This window comes from Sapajus apella, unplaced genomic scaffold (genome assembly GCF_009761245.1).
Source record: "Sapajus apella isolate SASKATOON/1434 unplaced genomic scaffold, GSC_monkey_1.0 scaffold16, whole genome shotgun sequence".
Lineage (NCBI taxonomy): Eukaryota > Metazoa > Chordata > Mammalia > Primates > Cebidae > Sapajus > Sapajus apella.
In genome coordinates, this window is record NW_022436956.1 from 31,467,854 (window position 1) to 31,489,125 (window position 21,272).

The following is a 21,272-nucleotide window of genomic DNA, read 5'->3' on the forward strand; positions in this document are numbered from 1 at the left end:
TTTTCTGGCTTCTATTGTTAAGAGTAGGAAAAATGCTCTTTCAAGCTCTCTGCATCACTGAGGTTTACTTATTATTGACTACAACTTCCTTCCTTCATTCACTCCAAATATGATCACCATCAGTTAAAGATGACTAAAATATTCCAATGTATGAAATCCAATGAAAGAAGTGTAATTTTTGTCTCCATATCTGACTCTGCTGGTGCCACATGCTGCTTAATTAGTGAGATAAAAGTATTGTCACTGGCCAGTTTTGGTAAAAGAGGAGAAGGGACATGAAGGAGATGAAGAGAATAGCACTGTCATAAAGGGACGTACTATTTACTAAGTGCCATTTTGTGAGGATTCACTCAGGGTGGTGGCAAAAATATTAAAGGAAAAATATTCGAGAAAGTTATAGAATATAGTCACAAACCTTGTAAGGCCAAGAAGTTTGCATAGTTTCAGTAGAAGTTTGGGCTGAAGGCAGCCTAAATCCCCTTTACATGTAGTTAATAAGAAGCAAATAGCTAAGGTATGTAAAGGAGTTTATCTGAATCAGTGTTTGCTCATGAAGTCTTAAAACTACTCTTTGAGCCAGATAGCCCTCTCAGGAGGAAGTCAACTAAGGAGATTACCCTCTAACAGTATTTGCTTTAGGTATCAGAACCTGTCCTTTAATCTTTTTACTCTCGTAGTGTTGACTCAAGTCTTTGTCAATTAAACTTTACTAAATAAATGTTAGTCTCAGTGTTATAGCTCTTTCAGAATTTGTCTAGCAGGCTTTCCGGGTTTTGCCAGAAAGCCCCTTTAAAAATAAAAAATTAAAAACAAAATTAAAAAAATAAATGTTAGTCTCACTATGAAGAAAGCCAGCAGTCACAACTATTTACAGCATTCTCCAAAGTCTGTAAGTGGCCACCCAGCCAAACTAGTAAAGCATAATATCTGTGTATCAGTGTACTTTATTCATCCGTCACTAAGTCAAGGTCTGCAAGACAGAACCCCGCAAGTAGTGACCTCAACAATGGTGCCCAATGTGGGGTGACCCTGACACTATTTTAACTATTTTATTTATCTGGGGAGACAAAAGTCAATATACATAATACATAGAAGATATTGTCCCATCTGGGTAAAGATATACATTCATGATAATAGGTTAGAGCTTTAGGTATTTAAAAATTTACTGTTGACAGCAAGGTGGCTCACGCCTGTAATCCCAACACATTGGGAGGCCGAGGTGGGCAGATCACAAGGTCAGAAAATTGAGACCATCCTGGTCAACATGGTGAAACCCTGTCTCTACTAAAATACAAAAAATTAGCTAAGCATGGTGGTGCATTCTTGTAGTCCCAGCTACTCGGGAGGCTGAGGCAGGGGAATCACTTGAACCGAGGAGGCAGAGGTTGCAGTGAGCCGAGATCGTGCCCCTGCACTCCAGCCTGGTGACAGAGCAAGACTCCATCTCAAAAAAAAAAAAATTATTGTTTAGTTTTCATTTTCTCAAACAAAAGTCTGTTTTAACCAAACAAAAAGCTACAGAAACTAGAACCATTTTTTTTTAATTTAAAAGAAGCAAAATTTCAAACTTTACTAAGTTATAAGAGAAGTATAATTTCTGCTTTAAAGATTTCTTTGGAAGAACTTAATTTAGCTTAATTTTAAAGTGTTTCTGATGTACTCCAACTATCTTGATTGCACAAATTTGTGCAAACATAATAAAAATGATGTAATTCATGCAAAAAGTTTTTCTTCAGCAATGAAACGAAAAGTATATCTATTTAGATATAAATTCACAAGATACATATTTAGTAGAATACATGTTTCTATTTTGCCAATTACATGGCAGTGGGACTTTCTCTACACATTTCTTCCCCCACTAAATTGAATTCCTTCAAAACAGAGACTATTTTTATTCATCTTTACATTCCAAAACCTATTCCAACATTATATTAGAAGCAAATAATGTTGGATAGCTGAGACAAGTAAAAGTAAAAACTACCAGAGGATCAATACAAATACTTCATGAAAGGATAAGCTTTGGGCTGACTATTGAACAAAGACTTTATATAAGCCAAAGTGGTGGCAAGAGTAATTCTGAAAAAGAGAAAACACTACCAAGAGTGGATGGAGAAGTGACACTGATGCCCAGGCTGAAAAGGGAGGAAGCTGGAACCCTGTGTTCCAGGAAGCCTTAACACAATGTTCAGGACAGTTCCCCGCCCCAAGCAACTCCTGAGGAAGGGATGAGTGAGGAGACTAAGGGACATCTCACTCTCACCTTGGACCTATGGGATCCTAGGTACAGGGGACCCCACATTTCACATGGATGTGTCAGCTGGTGGACGATCTGCCTGGAGACTAGGCGGAGACTGTGCTTCAGCTGGTGCAGAGCTCAGGAGTTTTTGTGTTCAGGACAGCTGCAGCAGAGTAAGACCATAAGTGCCCATTCCCCCCAGTAGTCCCCATCACGCTCCAAGAGGCTCTAGCACCAACTGACTACCAGGCCAAGAAAGAAGGGGGCTGGCTTCCCCACAGGATTGGGGCATACCTGTTCTGCCGGCCCTCCCATCCCCCCCAGCCCCTCCACAGCCACCCCACAAGATTGTGTGCACAACACAGCCTCTACAGCCCTGCCTGAGTGCTCTGCACCATATGAGTATTTTCCAGGTAACCCAAGGGCACTTCAGATCCCCCAGCGCAGCCACAGCCTGACCCCAAGCCATGGGCTGCTCCAGTCTCTCAGGAATGTGGTGTGCACCTCAGGAGTACTGAGCCCAGATCTGCGGCCAGCACTGGGGCTGAGGAGAAGTGCCCATTCTCAGATCACGGAGAGGGGTGGGACCTGCAGGTTTGTGGGACGGCACAGAAGCAGTTCATAACCCCCTCCACAGGGCTGGTCTAGAAAGTGTATGGCCTGCCGGGCGCGGTGGCTCAAGCCTGTAATCCCAGCACTTTGGGAGGCCGAGGCGGGTGGATCACGAGGTCAAGAGATCGAGACCATCCTGGTCAACATGGTGAAACTCCGTCTCTACTAAAAATACAAAAAATTAGCTGGACATGGTGGCGCGTGCCTGTAATCCCAGCTACTCAGGAGGCTGAGGCAGGAGAATTGCCTGAACCCAGGAGGCGGAGGTTGCGGTGAGCTGAGATCGCGCCATTGCACTCCAGCCTGGGTAACAAGAGCGAAACTCCGTCTCAAAAAAAAAAAAAAAAAAAAAAGTGTATGGCCTATCTCCCTGCCACAGTCCATCACAGGGAGCCCCACTGCCCAGAAATCATAACAAAAGAAATCCGGGCAAGGCGCCAATGAGCAGAGGAGGCTCACTCAAGGCCAAGGAGGGGTCCCCGTGAGGAGGTTTTATTCCATGTCCCTCCCCTCGCTCCTGCGAAAGCGAGGAAATACAAAACAACCACAGGGCTAAGTAAGAACCCATCTACTGGCCACTACTCCTATGCGCCATCTATTGGACTGCAGCCCAAACTACAAAACTAAAAATCATTCTGCTAATAGATGCTGGTAAAACCAAGCGCCAAGAATTCACACACAAAGACACCGTACAGAGCCTTGGCCCTCTGAAAGCATCCAAAACAAACCCAACTGATTGTACCCAACTTACGTCAGAGTTAAAGGAATGCCAGCCCCACCAGATGAGAATCAAAGAAAAAACTGGCAATTCAATAAGCCAGTGTCCCCTTACCTTCAAAGGAGCCCACTATATGCCCACCTCCGCCCACCAGGAACGGTCCCTAATCATACTAAAATGTCTGAAATGACATACAAGGCAGAATGTCGCAAAAAAAAAAAAAAAAGCTCAACGAAATTCAAGAGAAAGTTGAAATCCAATCCAAGGATTCCAAGGTATTCAGTAAATCAATCCAAGAGCTGAAAAATGAAACATCCATTTTAAGGAAGAACCAAACTACTTCTGGAATGGAAAAATTCACTACAAGAATTTCATAATACAATCAGTAGTATTAACAAAGTATACAGGTGAAAGACATCCACGAGAACTACAGAAACAGACACATAGACCAATAGAACAGAATAGAGAGCCCATAAATAAAGCTACACACCTACAACAATCTGACGATCTTTGAAAAGTCAACAAAACAAGCAGTGAGAAAAGAACTTGCTTTTCAATAAATGGTGCTGGGTTAACGACCTAGCCATATGCGGAAGATGGAAACTGGACCACTCCCTTTCACCATATACAAAAATTAACTCAAGACGGATTAAAGACTTAAATGTAAAAGATAAAACTATAAAAACCCTGGAAGACAACCTAGGAAATGCAATTCTGAACACTGGCCCTGGCAAAAATTTCATGACAAAGATGCCAACAGCAGTTGCAACCAAAACAAAAATTGTCAAATGAGAGCTAATTAAAGAGCTTCTGCACATCAAAAGAGATTAACAACAGAGTAAAAAGACAACCTACAGAATAGGAGAAAAATTTTGCAAACTATGTACTCAACAAAGGTCCAATGTACAGAATCTATAAGGAACTTAAATTAAGAAGAAAAAAAAAAAACCACCCCATTCAGAAGTGGACAAAAAAACATGAAGAGACACTTCTCAAAAGAAGATATACATGCGGCCAACAAACATATGAAAAAATGTTTGACATCATGATCATTAGAGAAATGCAAATTAAAACCATAATGAGATACCATCTCATACCTGTCAGGTTGGCTATTTAAAAAGTCAAAAAATAACAGGTGCTGGCAAGGTTGCAGAGAAAAGGGGATGCTTATACACCACTGGTGGGAATGCAAATTCGTTCAACCACTGTGGAAAATAGTTTGGCAATTTCTCAAAGAACCTAAAACAGAACTACCACTCAACCCAGAAATCCCATTATTGGGTATATACTCAAAGGAATATAAATGGTTCTACCATAAAGACATACATATATGTATGTTCACTGAATCACTACTTACAATAGCAAAGACATGGAGTCAACTTAAACGGCCATCAATTGTAGACTGGATAAAAAAAATGTGACACATATATACCGTGGAATACTGTGCAGCCATAAGAAAAGAACATGACCATGTCCTTTGCAGCAAGGATATGAAGGAGCTGGAACAAGACCATGTCCTTCACAGCAAGGATGAATGGAGCTGGAGATCATTTTCATAAGCAAACGAACACTGGAACAGATAACCAAATACCACATGTTCTCATTTATAAAGTGAGATCAAACACTGGGTATACACGGACATAAAGAGGGGAACAACAGACACAAGGGCCTACTTGAGCATGGAGGGTGGGAGGAGAGTGAGAATCGAAAAATTACCTATTGGCACTATGCTTATTACTTACATGATGAAATAATCTGTATACCAAACCCCTATGACACACAATTTGCCTATATAACAGTTCGGCACATTTGCCCTTGAATCTAAAATAAAAATTAAAAAAGAAAAAGAAAAAAATCAGAAAATGAAATATTTTTAAAAGTATATTTAAAGTAAAACTGGAATGTGTTGTGCAAATAAAATAAAATGTTTTAATAAAGCTTGTGAGGTCTATGGTACTAAATCAAATTTAGTTTTGTCTCCTTCAGGCTCAGTAGCAACTTTTTTTGAAGGTAGATTTTCTTGTTAGGTTACCTGAGAGCTGATCATGCGCTGAGATGAGCGAGCAATATTGGCAGGCAGACCAAAGAAACTAGGTTTGTCGTCCTCTGGAAGTTTTTCAATGACAGCACGGTAGTCCTAAATATTAAGAAGTGAAAAACAGTTTTTTTAAAAAAATAAAGATTAAACTTGCAATCATCGAAATAAAAAAGAATAGATAATTTACAATGTTACATTATTATTTGTATTTTTTATTTTCTAGATAAATCTCACTTTGTATGATATTAACTTAGTTATCTATGGGAAGTATTCTGTCATTAATACTTCTTCATACTTCAATTACTTGATATTATGTTTTCGTATTATAACTCCTACATACAACGGGACCCTGAATTGTTTAAAACATATTTGAATGACTGTGCCTACTATATGTAAGCTACTATGTTACACGTTTTTAGGAAAGCTTTATAAGTTTTTTTCCCGTAACTTACCAAAGACCATCTGCAGAGTGCAGTTCTGCTCATGTTAAATTAAGACAAATATTCAAGCAATCTACTTCTGTTTCTGTTTGACTTAGAGAAATCTTGTAAACATGTAGACACACACTAGTATGCAAGCACTGCTTTGTAAATTACTTTATCATACACAGAGCAATTCCAGTTAGTCTGCAGTTTGCTGGTGAGGTGTGATAAAAATGCACTGATAATTCTATTATTTCATCCTAAGAATTACCCTATACACTGAATAAGCTTGGCTTGTTAAGCATTCATCTCAACAGTTATTCAGTCATGACTTTAAATGAAAAACTAAGTGCAGACAAAAAGATTTATTCAGTTTGGCCTAAACATGGAAACTGTTTTCTCATGAAGAGAAGTTATTTTAAGGCAAGAACTGCATGTGCATCTAAACTATGTTTGCTGAAGTAGGCATGGGGAGACTTAGCCTCTGATTCTCCTCATTCTTTCTTATGTTTGGCAGCTGCCCCAGAAGTATTTCCCAGAAGACAGTTGGGAAGCACAGGACCTGTAAATATGTCACATTTTGGAAAGTCATGCTTTCCTTTGAAATTCTTCCACTCCTTTAGCTTAGCATTTGTAAACCTTCTCAAGGTATTCAATCACAATATATACATATAAATGTACATGTACATGAGTATATGTTTGTATATATGTGTACATGTATTATCATCATTCTGAGAAACATTCAGTGTCTTTCTTCTAACTCAATTAGAAAGCTAAACAGTGATTCTCATAAGTCATCCTATAAATTTAAAAACATTTACTCTTTGTAGAGTTATACACTGGTCATTTCAAAATAGCTATGAAATCTTCTCATCCAGACTGGCTAAAGTATTCTGTCTATCTAGAACTATACAGTGATATACTGACTAATAATTGGCAGTTACATATTCAGACTGATTTTTCCTTACTTGTAAACAAAAAATATATATACCATGTGATACAATTTATATAAACAGCATAAAAACAGGAAAACTAGCCTGTTAGTGTTAAGATAATGTACTCTTTGTGAAAGAGGTAGTAACTACAAGGGAACATAAGGAGAACTTCTGGGAAGCTGATAATATTCTATTTTCTGACCCCAGTACTGGCTATACTCATGTGGTAAATGTATAAAAATTCATGGAATTGTGAATTTATAATGTATACATTTCTGTATGAATTGTAAGCTATGAAATGTAAGCTTCTAACAATAATGTTGGAAGACTTGTTGAGGTACACTATCTGAAATAAATGTATAAATAATATATGATATTCTCTATTTACTCATTTAATCTAAGGTTCTGCTAGAAGGTAAACTCCATAGATGAATCACTATATCCACAATGCCTAGAACAGAACTGTCATTGAGCATATGTTCAATGCATATTATTGAATGAATGAGTAAATGAAAGATACTAAAAACAAAACAGATGGGATACTTAAGGTAATAGGTAAGATATTCAGTAAGAATATATTTAATAGTGATTTTTAAACTTTTGTTTTTTAACAATTATGTGACAAATGAAGGTTTTTTCTTAAAAAATATTTGGATGAAAGAAAATAACACGAAATTCAGAGAACTTCATAATTAAATAGATATATGCCTTTGTAATTCATGAAAAAATGTATAACAGTACTCTAATAAAGCATTATTTGCACAGTTATACACATATAAGTTTATAGCAAAATAAATTAGAATGAAATCTTTTGGCTATATTTATTACATTTTTCTGGAAAAGATGAGTGCATTCTAGGAGGCTTTTAAGTGATGGCTCAAGGCAAAAAGCTACAGCTGACTAAAATAAATACATGTAAACAAAACGTTGCTGTGAAAAACAAGATAAAGTAAATTCCTTTTACATATTTAGACAATCTTTAGGAGTACAAGCCAGAAGCTGAAGACACATATTATTTGTCCTCTCATATATTTTTCAATATATGAGAGTATACTCTTATCTACTATGAAGTGCATATTCTCCCACTTCAACTTTTCACAGTAGTCCTACATTCTTTGAATTTTCTTTGGCCACTCCCTTCAAGATCTGCCTACACACCAGCCTATTATTATAATCAACTACCCAACTTTTGGTAAGTACACAAAAGTTTTTAGGATGCCTTACCTGGGTTGAGAGAATCAGGCCATATATTGTCATAACAATTAATAATCCAAACTGTAAATAACTACTTGAGCATTTGAAAAGAGGTAACCTATATTTAACAACGATTTACATATCTACCTGGAATTAGATTGAAAATCATTAATTTTACCTACCAAAATGCTGCAGGTATTAGGCAGAGAAATGGAATACGAACAAATGCTTTTCTTGTTCCTTTGGTTGAATACATCAATAACTGAAGAATTAAAAAACTGCTTCAGGTATGACTGAAGAACTCTAAGGTCAAAATAGTTATCTATACGTCCTCCGTAAATAGCATTTTCAAGTAAACCATGTACAAATTCCCATTGTATGTCTTTGGTACCTATAATTTAAAAAAACAATTTTATTAATTTTGTTTCTATAATATTAACTAAATCCCTGGCTTGAGTTATAAGATATAGCAAAATATATTTAATACAATTAAATCATTTCTTCAAACAACCATTAATATTAATAGTAGTAAATAATATTTGAGATTTTTTAATCAAGTAAAATTTTCCAAATATTGTACATGATTAAATGTATTTATTACATGTATTTTATATATAACTCACTTAATCCTCATAGCAAACATAAAAGTATTAACATTATACAATTATATAGATGGAGAAATCTTCCTAAGGGATAGGGGGGCTGAGGCACCAAAATGAGAAAGTTATATAATCTCAAAGATCTGAAATAGAAATGAGGTACTCTGAATCCAGTCAAATTATCTGAATTATCTGCCACATAACCCTGGCTACTTAAATTGGAAATTCCTTAAGAGAACCTATCCGAAACATAATTTTACACATTTGATGAAACTGTCAGTTTACAAAATAATACAATCAATAGGGAAACTCTACAAAACACCTTCACACATTAGGCTTTTCTAAATGTCATGATTTTACATAGTCAACTATCCACTTTCTATTTTAACAGAAGAGAAATGTAATATTAAAAAACCACAATGGAACTTCTTATATAAGATATTATTTCATTTTGCAATGGAGATATCCTTGTCATCACAATTTAGTGGTAATGTTAAAATGTAAGAATTCAATCTCAGATCTGCAGCAAATATAGGAAACATAGAACTACATTTAAATTAGCTAGTAAACTCTATTGTTAGCATTACTAGCACAGTTCCATTTCATTACTATAAAAGTTGGAGATAATGACAAAAATTTATTATCTACATGCCTTGGAACATAAGTGATTTAGGTTACCTCCTGCAGGATAAGGGGACCTATATAGTGGAAGAATAAAGTTGTTCTCTGCCTACATCTTATTGTCAACAGTGACTAAACAAAGGACTTCACCAGGACTCAAATTTCTAGTTGTCCTGATACTCACTAAATGATACCTTTATCATTTAGTCAGTCACTGATAAACCAGTCATTGATAAGTCACTAAGAAATCCAGATACATTAGTGTATCTTTCAACTTATAAAATAGAAGACACAGCCATTATGTGAAACATTTTATAGAATTTTTATGAAAAAATATTATTTTTCTTCTACCTATTTTTCTCAAAACAAATTTTATGTGGTTCAGGATAAAGTAAATTAATAGAACTTAAATTATAAGAACAGCAATGATAACAGCCAACAATTACTGATAGCTTAATTCTATATATTAAATGTACTAAATACTAAATACTTTCATGTCACTTTTGTCACTTAAACTTCTTGATATTTGAATAAACTGAAGTATCTACTATTATTCCTAATTTAATGATCAGGAAACTCAGGCTTGAACATTAGGAAACATGCTCTAGGTCACAGGGCTATTAATCTCAATACCAATTGTTCCCAGTAGTTAAAAATTTTTCTCTTTTTTAGCACTTAATTCTATACATGTGGAAGTCCCTTTCTATCAGAAAATTCTGTAATCATAAGATTAGCAGTTATATTTTTACTCAAAGATTCAATATCATTTAAAAAAAAAACCTTTTGTTTAAAACACAATGATGTGAGATATCTATCTATATATATGTCTTAGAATGCTATTAATTCTATCACAAACTTGAAACACATGATAAAAAAATCATTCAAATTCTCTGTGTTTTGTTTTCCTCATTTGTGAAAGGACACTAACACTAATAGCCTCATAGTGGTATTATAAAAGTCAAATATTCAAAAGCATTTTGGAAAATTACCAAGTTTTTAGGCAATCTAAAGTATTAGTCTATATTCCCCAAAAAATCTGTGTCAAATGTTAAAAACAATAGTTCATGGGGGTCAGGAAAATAGTTACCCATGTATGAGGCGAGGAATGTTGGGTCATACGTAGAAAGGAGTAAGAGGAAGGCACTTCTAGAATACTGATAATACTGTTTTTATTTTTTTTTTTTTCATTTTGGGCAAATTACACAGGTTCAATTTATGGAAAATGTATTGAATTGTACATTTGTGTGAACTTTTCTGATGTAGAATTTTAAAAAATCTTTTAAACAAACAGAAAATTCCCTTGAAATACTATTTGGCATTAACTAGTAATGGTGAACAAATACTGGCCTAGCAATTCTACTCCTACATATATACTCAACAGAAATATATCTATATATTTACCTAAAGGTATAGCAACATTACCCATAATCATCCCAAACTCAAAACTACCAACATATACCTCAACAGAAACATATCATTACACAAAGGTATACTGTCAGACTACAACTAAATGCAAATAAATAGCTGAATCTATCAAATACAATGTTAACTACAGGAACCCAAACACTAGAGCATATATGCAGTATGTTTCCAGTTTTACGAAAACAGGCAAAACTAATTTATAGCTAGGTGTCTGGTGTCTACTTCAGGAGCAGGGATAGGTAAAGTTGGGGGATGGTAGAGACTGAAAGGCAACATTACATGAGTAGATTCAGAGGTATTGATAATGTTCTATTTCTTGATTAAGGTACTGGCTACATGAGGGTATTCAGTTTGTGGAAATTTCGTTGAGTAATAATTTTTTCAGTACTTTTTGTCCACACACTTCATTAAATAGGTTTTTTTAAACTTCAAAAATACATAAATTAAAATGGGAGTTGGCCACATCCTAGCTGTCCATCCTTATCTTTTTGCCAAAGAGAAGATGTTAAAAAAAATTCTGATGCAACTCAAGGAATAATTGAGTACCTATGATGGGCTCAGCACTGTTACAAACCTTAAGGATATACACAGTAAACAAGACAAAGACCTTGCTTTAAAAAAGATTATGTTTTAAAACAGAAATGCTCTAGTAGGAAGAGAGAAAATAATAAATGAATGAACAAGAAGATATTCAGGTAGTACTACTGTATTAAGACAATATGACAAGACAAATGGATAGAGAATGATTAGATTACTTCAGATTCAGCAGTAAGAAATCAACCTCTAGAAGAAATGCTCTTCTCAAGAGGAAGCCTCTAGGCTGAGAAGTGAACAATAGGAAGAAGAAGGCCATATGAAAGTTTGAGAGGAAAGCATTTCAGACAGAAGGAAGAACACCTATTAAAACCTTCAGGTAAGAACAAGTCTGGTTTTTTGAGGTACATAAAGATGCCAAATATGGATATAGGTTTTAAACAGGGAAATTATATGCTTTGGTTTGCATTTCTAAAAAGTAAATGTTTATGGTATGAAGAATGTTTAAAAGGGTGCTAAGGTGGAAGAAGACCAGGTAAGAATTTTTTTATTGGACTGCCAATATACTAGAAAATAAGCAAATAGAATCATGAGGTCATTTGGAAAGGACAGAAATTGTCAAAGAACTGGATGTCTGAGGATGAGAAAAAGAAAAGAATCCTGGGTGACTCATAGGCTTTAACCTTGAACAACTATTAATATATGAATGGTTGGCCATCTACTGAAACGAAGGCAGAATCAGGAAAAAGTATTTGGCGGGGTTGCAGGGTTGGGGCTGGAGAGGAGACAGTAACTGAGAGATCTGTTTGTGACATTTTTAAGTTTCAGGTTACTATAAACATATTCTATTCTCTAATCCATCATTGGTCTAAACTCGAGTCCCCTTCCCTTGGCCTTGCACAGTAAACTTTAGAGATTAGACTGTTCCTGTTTTCAAGAAGGCTGATAGCTAGATGGCCTTAAGGAATCAGATTACATGGCTTTATTTGCTGCTCTGTTTCAATCTATCATTTGTACCTTGCTTCCTGATTCCTACTTAGTAATTCAATTATGACTCCACAAATCCTTGGTACTGATCTTAGCCTGCTATTCTCCTAAATTTTAACAGTTCCCTTGAAAGACATCTGAAAAATTCAGTTAACACCTGAAACTTTTGAAGGCCACAAAGTGAAAACGAGGTCTTTCTAGCTTTCTGCTTGCAGAAAGAGTAATCCATGTAAGAACAGATGCATTTAAGAACTCTGAGACAAGACAGGTGTAGCAGTCAAATAAAAAATAAAAAAGCAAAAGCAAATTTTGTGATAGTAAGTTAAGCTACTTCTGAAGAAACCTTATTGTTAATAAGACCTCAGATAATATTTTTTATTAACATGAGATTAAAATTTTCATTAGAACTTACCATCAAAAAGTCTGTCAATAATGTTGTACCCAGCCCGAAGATCTGATAAAGAAAATTCATAAAACTTGGTCCAACCCTGTCGAGAAACAATTTTTTTTAAGTAAACAACTAAGCAGTAGTCGAAGATGTGTGTGTGTGTGTGTGTGCGTGCGTGTGCGTATATGTATCACAGTCCTTAACAAAATGATATAGACTTAAAAATTACATAAATCCTGAGAATTTTTAATAAAACCAACACATAATAATACTAAAATAACAGTAAATTTAAAAATAATTTAGTAGCCATAGCATGAAAAGTACTTTATAATATCATACTAGTTTTAGTTATTTATGTGGCAACATAGTCATAGAGACAGAACAAATTGGTACAGTAAACTCTTCATTCTCATTACTGTATATACATTGAGATATTTCTTATAATTTTATCCTTCAGAATTGTGGATTTTCTCTACAAACATAAAAAAAACACCTACAGAAAAAAAAAGGGCCCAAAAGCATATAGCAGCATATTTATTCATATTGAACTCACAAAGCATTCATATTGGAACTAAATAAAATTATATACCTGTAACTAATAGCTACAATGTTTGTATAAAATGAATTTTCACAGAGCTCTATATTGTGTAGACAATAAATTGAAACATAATTTAAAAATTTCTATATGGCTTCTATTGATTGTAATTAGTTTTCTGTAATAAAATAAATTCAAACAAAAATATATTTAGACTTGGATATCATTTAGGAATACTGATACAAATTTCATTCATTCATCACTAAGAAAATATTTTTAAAATATTTATTATATGTCAGGCTCTGAGAATATAGGAATGAGTAAAAACAACAAAAAAAAACCCTGCCCTCATGTAGCTTTCAGTGAAAACATGGGAAAGAGTGGGGTGGAAACAATCACTCAAATACATATACAACTGTAAATGACAATAACTTTGATGAAAATAAACATATTTAGTATGTTTCACACATATGAAAGAGATGTGACCTAATCTAGAGGAGAGAGGGGTGGCATGCAAAGATAAAAGTAGACAGATTTAAGAACTCGTTAGAAAATAAAACTAACAGAATTTTTGTATTGGATTGTAATGGAGTGTGAAGATACCAAAAGGAGAGCTGTTAGGAATGACTTCTCAGTTTATTGCTCATTCATATTGATGATGGATGATGTCATTCATTAGTAAGTGAAACACTGAAAGAATACAAGGTTTGGGAAGAAGTAACATGAGATCACCAAATAAAAGTTTAACAAAGCGTTTAAACAAACACATTATGTAAAAAACGTAAGTTTTGGACTGCTTTATACCAGGCCATGTTTTAGACAGTTAAAACTTAGCAATGAACAAGAGACAAACATCTGTGCACTTGGGAAGCTTATATTTTAGTGCTTGATCCAGAATATGTGAATTTTCAGACATGTTTGAGACATTCTACTGGATATGTCAACTGTTAGATATACAAACATAGAGCCTAGAAAGTTGATCTGAGCTGTATGTGTAAATTTGGGGTCAATAGCATTTGGATACTATTTTTTTTAATGAATATTATAGATATTCACTAAAAAAATCAATTGTAAAAACAAAAGATTTAAGTTTTGCTCAGTAGATTTAAGAATTAAAGATCTGTAAAGGAGATACTTTTTTAATGAATATTAAGGATATTCATTAAAATACCAGTTGTCAAAACAAAAGATTTAAATTTTGCTCAGTTAGATTTCAGAATTAAAGATCTGTAAAGGATATGTACACATCAAAAATTTACAAAATTCCTCTAATATTTATCTGAACTTTCTAACAACTCAAAAGTAACATTTATTATTCTGTTAGAGCACATATGTGAAGAAGTTTATCTTTTAAAAATGTCTAATACTTTAAAGATCAATATTTTTAAAATCCCCTAATTAGAAAACAGTTGCTATCAATATTGCTTAGTATATATACCCATGACATGGTTTCTAGCAATGAAATAGTGTTCTTTATTGTGTCTACATTTACCTCCTTTGTTATGATTTTTATGAGAACAGAAGTATGGTATGAAAAAAAGTGACATTCTCAAACTTTTTGTGTGTGGGAAAGTGAATTGCTGTATCTGCTATGGACAATAATTTGGTAATATTTATACATTTCTAAAAATACGTGTATTCTTTGACCCAAATATTACACATTTTAAAAATGACAACTATGAATTAGTGTTAAACGAAGCATGCACAGGAATATCCATTGCAACACATTTTTGTAATCACCAAAGTTGAAAAGTATATATATACCAATCCAACAATACCAAAACTGCTGAAAGATTATAGCAATATTATTTAATACAAATAATACTTTTAAATTAGGCATTAAATAGACACTGGTACTTAATAATGTGAAATATATGGTTTAAAAAAGCAGGATACAGGGCTGTGTTTGTAATATGCTACCTACCATTTAAGTTATAAAGGACATAAATGGATATATAAATTCATAAAATATGTCTGTATATTCATACACTCTCTCTAAAGGACAAACAAAAAACGGTTAATAGTAGATCCTCTGAGGACAGAAAGTGAATTGGAAGAGAAGTAAGTAGGGCAGAAGCTGACTTTTCATTACAAAACATTTTATATCTTTTTTATATATACCACATGCCAATATAACTTAATAAACAATACAATCTAATTTTTTATGTAATTTTTCTCAATAAAGGCTCATCACTATTTGTATTGTTCATCTATCAGTCAGGATTAATTGATATTAATGGGGCTAAAGACATTAACTGATATTAAATAGGCTAAGGACAGATGTCAGAGAAGTTAGGAAAAAAGGATTTACAGGAAGATATACCTCCCCATTTTGAAACTCTATACTTTTTAGGTGTGATTCTTTGAATAAGTTAGCTATGATCAATGAGTCCTCCCCATAAGTGTGGTATTCATATTACAAGAAACAACACAATGCTATTATTGTTTACTATTTCATCTGTTTGACAAATGTTTATTGACAGGCTACAAGCCAGTCACTACGTTAAGCACTAAACATACACTATTTCATTTGATGCCCACAATAAAGGTAAATATGATTGTTATTCTCATTCTACAGTTGAGGAAACTGATGCTTATTGGGGTTAAAACAGTTTACAAAAAGGTATCACTGCAAAGAAACTCTCAAATCAGGACTCAAATGCAAGTGTGTCTTGCTCCAGAATCTATGCTCTTATTTTGACACGCCACTGATACAGAGAGTTTAAAAGGGAGCAGGGTTAGGAGGGCAATTTGAGGAGAGATTTTCCTCAACAGAAGTGGACAAAGTTGAAAAAACAAGAGGGAAAATATTTAAAGATGGATGAGTGATGCAATTTACAGCTGAGAGAAACATTTGGCAAGAAAAATTGATCATTAGTCCCAGATAGGAGTTCTATGACAATGGAAAAATGCAGTTTATTGATTGTGATGACAATAACAGATAAAGAGCCTTTGGTGAAAAAAGCTAGATATATTCAAGACCTTAAGGAAGCCCAGCATGACTGAGGTCTAAAAGGCAAGTGACACAAAGGGCCCAAGGAGGCTGAAGAGATAGGCAGGTCTTTTCTTCTGGAGTATGGTAAGATATTGCACATCTTTTCCCCAAGTAAAATAAAAAGCCACTTGATAAATTTTAAGCAAATAACCAAGCTCGTTAATTAGAAAGATAACTCTGGTTGCTAAGCGCAAAAAGTAGGAAGAACAGTTGGAAGACTAATTCAGAAAGTAGTACAGGTGAGAAGTGATGAGGCTTAAAAACTGGTGAAGTGCACATATTTGAATTATATTTTGGAAGTAAAATCAACAAGACTTGATAATGGACTGGATAGGGAAGCAAAGAAACACAGCATACCAAGAACAGCTCCTGAGTTTGTAGACTGAGGAAGTAAACAGATACCAATGATTTTTACTGGGAAGAGCTGACTGGTATGGGGAATTCAGGTTTTGAAATTTGAGATGTCTATGCAATATAAACTATAAAAATGATACCTAACACTCATTAAGGGCTTATGGTCACAAATTGTTCTTAATACTTTAATTCAATGAGATGTGAAATAGTTAATTAACTATATACAGTCTAGAAGATTAGCAGAAAAGATGAGATTAAGAGCATAAATTTAAGTCATGAGCCAAATTATTATGTAAACCTAGCTACCTATACTACATCACAAAAATATTTTAACATACAAAAATATAAACTTAGAATGTATCCAAGACATGTTCTTACTTACCTGAGGAATATAATTTCTTCTTTCTTGACATGCAGCATGAAACCATGCAAAACTGAAGAGGGCATGAGCTCGACGTATATTATCTTTTTTGCTAATTTGCTCAGGAGTCCAAGACTCGTAAGTACGCATTAAATTCTTCTTTAAACCTGGAGGTGACTAAAGAAAAAAAATAACAGATATCCTATTACTAAAATCTTACAAATAAAATATTAGATTTTAACATATTTAAGAACATAATATAAAGAAAAATTTTCACTGCTTATCAGGCTTGAGTTAAATTATGTTACTTCAAAATGTACATAAAACTAGTTTAAAGTTGCTTATATCTAACAGTTCATCTCAAATATACGTAATAATTTTTCAAATTCAAAAATCTATACAACAATATTCAAATTAACCAAATAAGTTTTATAGCACTATTGAGGATTTAAACTGACACTAAATCACCACTTACAAATTCTAATGTGATACTGATTGTTATGAGACAGGTTTTTGACTTTAACATGCCAGTTTTCCCTCACTAGTAACTGTTTAAATTTCCATGAGGACTTCAACATGCAATTTATACAAAATATCAACTAATCTTCCTCGTGCATTCGTCCAAATTTAAAGTGAGTATTACCTAACATTGCTAGGCTCATAGACACAAATGGAAACCAGGAACTAAAATTGTATATTGGACAACTATAAAAATTTTTAAAATGTTCATCCACATGCATCACATCTGTTTATATTTTTTAAATTATCAAAATAATAACTTTTCAAGTTCATGGAAAAAGAGCAAAATAACCCCCCCAAAAAAATTCAAACATTAAAAAAAATAATGTAGGTTTTTCTGCCAAATTATTCTAATTAGCTTGTTTTAGAAGTAAAATGTTTCTTCCAAAATGGTTTTAAACATAAAAATAATAAATTCAAGCCAATACTTTAAGAATGCCTACTACAAAAATTAGTCATCCTCTTTGAAATCCTTTTCATTGTTATTTCTTAAATAAAATGACTTTCTTGTTTAAAATAAAAGAGGCTGAGCATGGTGACTCATGCCTGTAATCCCAGCACTTTGGGAGGCCAAGGCAGTTGGATCACTTGAGGTCAGGAGTTCGAGATCAGCCTGGCACACATGGTAAAACCCCATCTCTACTAAAAATACACATGAACACACACAAAAAAAATTAGTCAGGTATGGTGGCACATGCTTTTAATCCCAGCTGCTTGGGAGGCTGAGGCAGGATAATTGCCTGAGCCCAGGAGACAAAGGTTGCGATGAGCTGATTGCTCTCCAATCTGGCCCACAGAGTAAGACTCGGTCTCAAAAAAAAGAAAAACAAAGAAAATATACTACTAAAGTATTAAGTATGTATTAAATTTATACTTTTTAAATGAAAACTTTTTATGTTTATGAAACACAAAAACTCCCATAGATGAGGCCAAATTTCTGTGCACTATACAATAAAACATGACATTAATAGGAAACCAGTCACTTAGAGTTATTAAAAAGGCACTATACTAAAGATCATGCTAATTAATAAATCCTATACACTTACAGAGAAAACCATATATAAGTACAGACTGAAAAATAATGAAACAAAAACACTAATGCCAAAATTGTAAAATAAAGCAAAAGACCAGCTGCAAATTCAGACTCAGAATAATTTCAAAATAAATACAAGTAAATACAAAACAAGTAATCAACTTAAGAAATCAGGAAGTATAAAAGCAGATAAAAATCTGAATTTAGAATTAGAAAGAAAAACAAAAAAAGTAGAAAATTCAGTGAAATGAAAACAGAAAAGGTAAATTCGTAAGTATAACATCAGTTACTTGGAAAAAAAAATTTTAAACAGCTCTGACAACTAATGGAAAAAAGAAAAAATAAGGGACTTTAACAATTTTTAAAAATGATAATGTTTTTCCATATTATATATATGCACATATATATAGTAGTCATTTTGAACATCTCAATGAACTACACAAATAGTGTAAGTTATGATAAAATTTCCTATAATAATTCAAGAAATAAAAAACAAATTAATAATTGAAATCAAACCAAAGATTTCCATGAAAATGTAATCAAATTAACTCTTAAAAAGATACCAGAAAAGTTCACACATTAAAACATTCAAGGAACAGTTCACCTGGTGTAGTAATATTTCCTTATCGAAATATTTACTGAATTCCTCTTACTTGGCCTTGAATTATACACTAAATTCAAAAAAGCAAGCAAGTAAAAAAAACAAAATAAAATAACCCCTGCCTTCATGGCTCGTGTAATCCAGTTCTAAAATATAGATTAGTAGAAGTGTATACCCGGATTGTGGCTAGAGAAGATTCTGGAAAAGTCATTTCTTACTAGATCTTGTAATCATTCAATTAAAATATTTCCAATATTAAATCATCCTTGCATTCCTGGGTTAATGTTTATCCTTTTTCTTCCTTAAACAAAACTAACACCTTCAGATGAAAAAGAGCAGTACTGATCTAAAATAACAAGTAGGACCAGGCACAGTGGCTCATGCCAATATCCCAGCATTTTGGGAGGCCAAGACAAGAGAATTGCCTGAGTCTAGGAGTTCAGGACCAGCCTGAGCAACATAGTGAGGCCTCACCTTTCAAAAAAATATAAATAAATAAATAAACAAACAAACAAACAAGCTGGGCATGGTGGAGCAACTGTAGTCCCAGCTACTCAGGAGGTTGAGGTGGAAGGATTGCTTGAGCCCAGGAGGTCAAGGCTTCAGTGAGCCATGATAGCCATCGCTGCACTCCAGCCTGGGTGACAAAACAAGACCCTGTCTCAAAAAAATAAAATAGCATGTAGTTACAAATACTAATAAAAGTTTTAATAGTTAGCTATTTATTTATGACTTTGATAAGTCATACACTATCATTACAAACACAATTTCAAATATATAAGGTTTGGATTGTAACTGCCTAGCATTATATGCTAGAGAGATACCGAATGTTTAGACATAAGGATAGAAGGAAGTTAGGGATGTTAGGGACAATAAACAGAGTGAAAAACAATCTGTAGAATGGGAGAGAATATTTGCAAACCATACATCTGATAAGACACTAAGTAGTTAGGATCCAGAATATGTAATGAACTATTAATACAACTCAACAGCAAAAAAAAAAAAAAAAAAAGAAATAATTTTTTAAATGGGCAAAGAATTTGAAAAGACATTTCTCTGAAGAAGATATATAAATGGCCAAACATATGCAAAGATGCTCAACATTATTAGTCACCAGGGAAATGCAAATCAAAACCACAATCAGATACCACCTGACAACCACTAAGATTATCACTATTAAACACACACTCAAAGAAAAGTGTTGATGAAGATGTGGAGAAATTGTTCAGTGGTAGTGGGAATGTAAAATGATATAGCCACTATGAAAAATAGTATGAAGTTCCATCAAAAACAAATATAGAGTCACCATATGATACAGCAATCCCACTTCTGGCTACATAACCAAAATAATTGAAAGGAGAATCCTGAAGAGATACGTGCTCACCTGTGTTCACTGTATTATTCATAACAGCCAAGAAGTAAAAGACCTAAATATTCAGTGATGAATTAATGGATAAAGAAATTGTGGTATATACATACAGTGAAATATTATTCTATCTTAAAAAAGGAAACCCTGTCATATGCTAAAACATGGATGAACCTTGAGGACATTATGCTGAGTGAAATAAAAAGATAACTCATGATTTTACTTAATGAGGTAGATAAAGTAGTCAAACTCTTAGAAAGTAAAATGGAGGTTGCCAGAGAATAGAACAAAATGAAGACTTGCTCTTCAGTGGACACAGAGTTTCAGTTTTGCAACATATAAAAAGCTCTAGAGATCTACTACACAACAAGGTGCATATTGCGCTATACACTTAAAAACGGTTGTGATAGTAAATTTCATGTTATGTGTTTCTTACCAAAATATAAACAAAAAATGTAAACGTGACATAAAATTTGAAAAGATTCAAATGTATTTTATATCATCTTATGCTATTGTTCATGTCTATTATACCTCATCTAAACGTAAAAAGTTGTATGTTTGGTATAATAGCTGTTTACAAAGTTTTAGAACTCATGTATAGATTATTGCTTTCATATGACTAGTGATCCAAGTTTTAAATCTTCTTACCTCATATGTTATCTTCAAACTTGACTGTAGTAAAATAGGAGTAAAGTTGGGATGAACTTCTGCAGTGAGCCAAAGACGAAAGGTATCTTTAGGTTGAAGAGTATTCAATTCCTTGTTTACAAAACCAATGATAAAAATTTACATTAATGCATAC

At 33.7% G+C, this 21,272-nt stretch overlaps 1 protein-coding gene and 1 non-coding gene across 7 annotated transcripts in view; one reads left to right on the forward strand and one right to left on the reverse strand.

The window, feature by feature from the left end:
• The window catches only part of DYNC2H1 (dynein cytoplasmic 2 heavy chain 1), a 396,897-nt gene that overhangs the window by 165,955 nt on the left and 209,670 nt on the right, over positions 1–21,272 (reverse strand). For all 6 annotated transcript variants that reach the window (XM_032285741.1, XM_032285742.1, XM_032285743.1 and 3 more), the window contains 5 exons: positions 21,119–21,229; positions 16,973–17,128; positions 12,731–12,806; positions 8,338–8,546; positions 5,599–5,703 (listed from right to left, as the gene is read on the reverse strand). In XM_032285741.1, the coding sequence (XP_032141632.1) occupies positions 5,599–5,703; positions 8,338–8,546; positions 12,731–12,806; positions 16,973–17,128; positions 21,119–21,229 (657 nt within the window). The remainder of the gene's footprint in view (positions 1–5,598; positions 5,704–8,337; positions 8,547–12,730; positions 12,807–16,972; positions 17,129–21,118; positions 21,230–21,272) is intronic.
• Positions 728–789, forward strand: LOC116556442. Its single transcript, XR_004270993.1, has one exon. It is a non-coding gene; the product is annotated as a U7 small nuclear RNA (small nuclear RNA).